General features: G+C 46.6%; 1 protein-coding gene across 1 annotated transcript in view; it reads right to left on the reverse strand.

Moving 5' to 3' along the window:
- The window catches only part of PIK3AP1 (phosphoinositide-3-kinase adaptor protein 1), a 44847-nt gene extending 39827 nt beyond the window's left edge, over positions 1–5020 (reverse strand). Inside the window, exon 1 of the mRNA XM_074874752.1 lies at positions 4890–5020. Within this exon, the coding sequence (XP_074730853.1) occupies positions 4890–4902 (13 nt within the window). The 5' untranslated portion in view covers positions 4903–5020. The remainder of the gene's footprint in view (positions 1–4889) is intronic.
- Between the last annotated feature and the right edge of the window lie 980 nt (positions 5021–6000).

Below are 6000 nucleotides of genomic sequence, written 5' to 3' on the forward strand. Positions count from 1 at the left end.
TTAATCTTCATTAACCTGTGAAGAAGTTTACCCAAATTCGAGGATTACGGCTCTGGTCCCATGGTAAATTTCAGTGCTGTGCATTTCAAATCTTATTAGTAAATTGTCTTCCTCTAACTCCAGTTTGACTCTTCAAAAGTGTCAACATTGCAGCCCATCTCCATCCAGAAGCAAGCAAACAAAAGCAGATTTTTCTAATTAAAGTAGAAGGCAATGCCTAAAATTTGGCACATCAAAAAGAGCATCTGAAGAGAGTGAATTTACCAGAATTGAACAGGATGGTTTTGCAGTCATCTCATTAAAATTCAACAGCCGCCAAAGACTCCATTCTCTCACCTTCCCCAGACCTTAATTAAGAAATGAAGGCTGAAATGATGTCTGGGCTACGGTACCCCAGCTCTAAACCATATAATGACCAACTTTAAACTGCAGTTGAGCAGAAGTCGTAGAGTTGAGAAGTGCAGAGATGAGCTCTGTACTCAACCAATAGCGTTATAGTTACCTGCATAAATGAAAAGTCTCTAGCAGTGAAAGGATGATGTCCTAGCCATGGAGAACACAGACACTGCAGTTCAGCAGCATTCACTAGGACGGCTGCATGTTTCTGTGTGAATACAGCTCCTGAACCCCAGATGGAGGCTGCAGGTAGGAAACTGTAGGAGACAGCATTCTCCATGGAGGGGATCCAGCAAACTCATAAAGCAGACAAACAGACCCAAAGCCTTGGGACCTTTAAGCTAAGAGTGCAGAACTACTGTGAAAAAAGATGGCTTTCACACCAGTGAGAACACCACTATCACCAAAATATTGCTTCTGGCTGAACACCACCTGACAAAGATGACAGAATCACATGAGCAGAAACAGGAAAACCATGCAGAATTCAGGAGGTCAGTTGTTTTATTCTAGAAAGGGAGGAGTACCAGAGACTTCTGCTTCCAGTGCCACGTGTTGATTTACATGCAATACAGTGGGAAAGGGCAGCACAACTGTCTGCCAAGAACAGAGCCCACGCACGCAGCACAGCCAGCTGAGCCCAAGCTCATCAGATCGGAGAGACACTGCAGCGACTCTCTGAGGTGTGCCCAGGGCTCCTAAAGTCCTACCTTGGCACTCTCTGGGAGAAGTCCCACCTCTGGACTCTGGGAAAAGTGGCAGCAGCTTCCAGGGCATTTTAATGTTCCGTAAAACAGAACACCTAATCCTACCATGCATTTTTAAAAAGAGCACAGCTTCTGTAACTCAACCTGTTAGCAAACAGGCCCCTCTCCAGTCTTTCAATGAAAGGAAGCAGCTGTGCTTGGAAAGGACAGAGGGTGGGGGAGCCATTGATTTTAAACATGCATTGCCTGTAGGGGCACTAAGTATCCAAGAAGCCTCCCTTCTCCGATACGTAGGCAAAAACCACAAACTTGACAGCCTCTCTGCAAGTTCCCTGTCAGCATTTATATTCCCAGAGACAACATCACCCAGAGCAGTGTAGCCTCTGCACCCAGTAGGAGGGAACTTCACCTAGTGTTTAGAAAAGGTACTGATTCGCTAGATAGCACTGCTCTACCAGCACGGCATTCCCCTTAACAGAGCTGGGCCAGCTCTCCTCAGGCCCTCTTACCTCAACTCCTGTAGCCTTTTACACTTCTATGATAAACTGAGGAACAATGCATTTAAAAGGAGAACTGAGATATAAAGTTACTGACTCCACTTTTAGAGCCAAGGAAACTCTCTATGTTCATAAGCAAAAATACTGGAAGTGGGTCTTGAAGGGCTAAATAAGCTTAAGTCAGCAATGGGACTGTCCCAAAGAAAACAAAAATCTAGAAATAGTTTCAATTGCAACATTCCCTTTTAAAAGGTGGATGACACAAGATTCACTTTCCTGGATCGTGCTATTATTTTTCTAACCAAATACCTCCCTTTGCAGCACCAACTACTGTCCAGTCCTCAGGGAAAAGCGTAATAAATGGAGAATACAGAATGTTTCGGGGTGTTTTTCCCCCAACTCTTCACACATCAGTTACAGAAAAACTCACAGAGCACACTTTAAAGCACAATGTATACTCTGCCTTACATTGTGCACATATAAGAAAATCCCTAGGTGAACACCACACATTTTATTTCTATAAACCCTGACCTTAGATGGATGCCGTGACAATGCATTTGACAGGCTGGTTTTGGAAAAACAAACACAAGGAAGCCTTCAGTTCAAGTACAAAAGATATGAACAGTGTAAGCAATAGCAAGATGAAGAAAGATTTGTGCCAGCCGACCGTTCCAAAAACCTCTCACACTCTCAAGTGTAATCTAGTTTAAATTTTAAAAATACCTCATTTTTGCATTCCTAAACTTAGGGTGTAAAAGTCACTTTTGCCTCTGTTTACAAAATGTCAGCACTATAAATAATATTGCAGGTCATGTTGAGCTATTTATTTCATAGAAATACATCCAGGTGCGGTTCTGTTGCAGTTTGCAATGATAAACCATAACCTTTGGACTCCTTTCCAGCTCTGTCTCATCAGTGCTTAGTTGCACACTCCATTATACAGCAATGATAAAAGACTGATGAGTTTACAAACTAGTACTGTAGAAATGCCTAAGACCTTTAATTCAGGTGGAAGGCCCACAGACTAAATAGCATGGAGACAGAACATGATACAAAGCTTTCCCTAGCTTATAAAGTGAATGCAGAATGGAAGTGGATGAAGCAATTCTGTCAAAATCACACAAGACCCATGGCAAGAAAATAAAAGTATCCTATAGTGATAGAGTATATCATGCCTTCATAGTCCCTCTCTGAGAAGCAAACAAATCAGGCTCATCTTTGGACCATGTTTGGGAATAGTGAGGTGACAGTCTCTGAGTTCAGAGCAAACATGGGATAGTCGCTTATGGCCATATTGTAAGGTTCTGATTACCAGTGAAATGGGGAAAGAATACTGCGAGAAGCTGGCATATCAGCTCTGGGTAAGACTACATCTTTCCCACTTAACACTTCCCAAATTTGAATCAGATGTTGTCAACTATTATTACCTATTATTTCATTCTACAAGCCAAAAGGTTTGACCTTTTTCAGTTTACAGATCATAAATAATTTTCTATTGTTCTTGTGGGTCCCATAAAGAAAATTCAGGACCTCTACTAATACACAGCTTTCCTGTGTCATCTTTCACATCCCTAAGTAGATCATGACTTCTCATTGTCCACAAACTGGGTAAAAAGCTGACTGACAAATCCTTTACTCGAACTCAGATGACCATATGCAGTAGCAAGCAGATCTATTTTCATCTGCTAGATCAAACCCACCTCAAATTCTGACTAAATGAAAAAGTGCTACATAGCCTGTTCTCAGTTTACTTTGGGATTTGTGTGTATGGAGGACACACAAATATGGCAATCTAAAACACCAATCCTTCATAGAGGGGGATTCACTTCCTCTGAAAGACAATTGCCTATGATATAAATGAAACCCAACCCAAGGTGTCTCAATAATCAAGTTCTTAAAAGACAGAGTGCTTCTAAGAGGTGTTAGAAGCTGCTGGTGAGCCATTAACAGAAGTCCTCAGCACTTTTCATATTTCAGTGTCTGAAGTGTGTGTATTTAAGTGATGTATGAGGAAACGAATGCATTCTTTGCCCAGCTGGAATGCATAACAAAGTAACAGTGATCACATGCAATAATTATTAACATCCTAGTGAGACCTCTCACTTCGGAATAAGAAAACGTTTGCTTTATTTAAAGTGCTGCAGACAAGCAAGAGGAAATAGAATCAAAGTAGATAAGTTTTGTGAACCAAATTTCAGTGATAGGAACAATAGATTTGCATTATGATATGTGAACCTAAAGTTGTTTTACTTTTAAGAGTGTCTGTGAAATCACCTTCTGTTTATAAGGAGAAAAGTAGTTTTGCCCACGAGTCCCCTGAGGCCTCCGTTTAGCTTATTTTTACATCACAAGGAGATACGCTCAGTGAAACACTAACGTTACTTCACACCCTGAAAATGGCACGTTTTTCCTTTTTTAGATAAAACACGTATACTTCCCTGCAGGGAGGGGAACTTGCAAATTGGGCACTAGCAAGACTTACACAATATGGGCTAAACCCCTCTCCCCCTGGAGTTCCCAGCTCTATTCTAACCAGCCTGCATATACATTAGCTGTAACATTTTCATTGATGGCAACCTAGCTCAGTTTGATTTGTGATCCTCTGCCACTGTGGCAAGGGGCATCAAGTCATAGCCAAAAAGGAAGTATGCAAATACAGGGGGATAAAGCAGTATTTAGGAAGAACTGACTTCCCTACAAAACATCACAGAAAAACATCTAGGTGGTAAAGGCTGAGCAGGGACAGATTTCTCCACAGAATACCCTCCCTCAGAGCTAGCTGAGCTGCCAACCCGAAGCGCGCTCAAGACACGGGAGAGCTCTGCCAGCACCTGCCCTGAGCTCAAGCAAGAAAAGTCAGAAAGCTCAGCAACCTGGCTGCGAACAGAGGAGCCAGCGCTGCTCTGAAGAGCCCCGGGGCTCCCCTCACCTCGGGGAAGGGACCCTCCTTCTCCTTTCCCCAGCAGCGGCGCGCCAGGGGCGAGCAGAGCGGCGCAGCAGCACCGGCCCGCAGGCGGGAGCGGGCAGGGAGCCGCGGGCAGGGAGCCGCGGGCAGGGAGCCGCGGGCAGGGAGCCGCGGGCAGGGAGCCGCGGGCAGGGAGCCGCGGGCAGGGAGCCGCGCTCCGCTGCCTCCCCGCTTACCGGCACCAAACACGCGGGACAGCTCGCTGCCGGGCTGGGCTGCCGCGGAGAGCCTGGGCTCGCCGGGCTGAGTGGGGAACAGCGCCCGCCCGGCCCCAGCCTGCCCCCGCCGCTGCCCCCGGCTCCCGGGGCGAGCAGCCGCGGCACCTACCGGAGGCCGCCATGGACCGGGGCTGGCGGGGAGGGGGCTGCTCCCCTTCCCTCACATCGCCGGCGGAGCGGAGCGGCGTGTCCCTCCCGCGGCCACTTCCTCGACCCCGTCCGGGCGCTCCGTCCCGCCGCCCGGCCCCGCCTCCCGCCCCGCCACCGCCCGCCTGCCCGGGGCGGGACGGCGCTCGGCAGCGAGGGGCGGCCTGGCCGGGACGGGAGGGCGCTCGGCAGCGGCGGCGCGGGGGGCGGCCCGCGACGCCCTCGGCAGCGCCCGGCACAGGGCGGCTGCGTTCGGCCCCGCATCGCCTTCCAGGTACGCGGCGGTGTTATTGATTTACCAATAAGTAGAAGAAATTGTGTTTGATTTAATAGAAATATAAAATCATAAGAAATATTTAGTAAAATTTTTGTTGTGGTTTGTGTTGGCAACCAATTGCTGCTTTAGAGTCACCTATACAGTCCCATACCAAGGCCGAAGAGATTGGTCATAATCATTTAGTAGAAACGTTTGGAACCTAAGTAACCAAATACAAACTGATCTGCAAGTTGATTTATAATATATAGATAGGACCAGGAGAATACAAGTAGTTGTCAAAGTCTAGGATTAATAGAAACTTGGGGAAACAACCGTAACAGCTTACAAGTACTTGCCAAGGAAACTGTGTTTGTGTATGAAACTGTGTCCTTGGGAATTGTGTTTGTGTATGAAACTGTGTCCTTGGAAATTGTATATGAAAAGTTCTATATAAGATGAGTGATTTCAGTGCTTGGCGCGCGTTGTTGGTGAGAATACTCCCCTGCGCGCCCGGCCGTCAATAAAGAAGTGTCTGCTTATCTGCATCAAATTGGTGTTGATAAGTTCTTTATTCTGGATTTTCGGTAACAGCGGGATTCTCCTGCCCTAGGAGGGCCATTCCCTTTTCCAGCTGGCTCCAATCTCGTATTCCATAGGAGGCCGGGGAAAAGAGCGCTACAATGAGGAAAGGTGATGCGTTATGGTGATACAGAAACTCCACATCCTTAATCACTTAGAGCAACGGTTGTGGAGAACAAGCGAGACCTGCTTTGTGCACACCCCTAACTTAGGCTTCGACTTCTGTCTTCCACGAGCA

This window comes from Strix uralensis, chromosome 7, assembly GCF_047716275.1.
Source record: "Strix uralensis isolate ZFMK-TIS-50842 chromosome 7, bStrUra1, whole genome shotgun sequence".
Classification (NCBI taxonomy): domain Eukaryota; kingdom Metazoa; phylum Chordata; class Aves; order Strigiformes; family Strigidae; genus Strix; species Strix uralensis.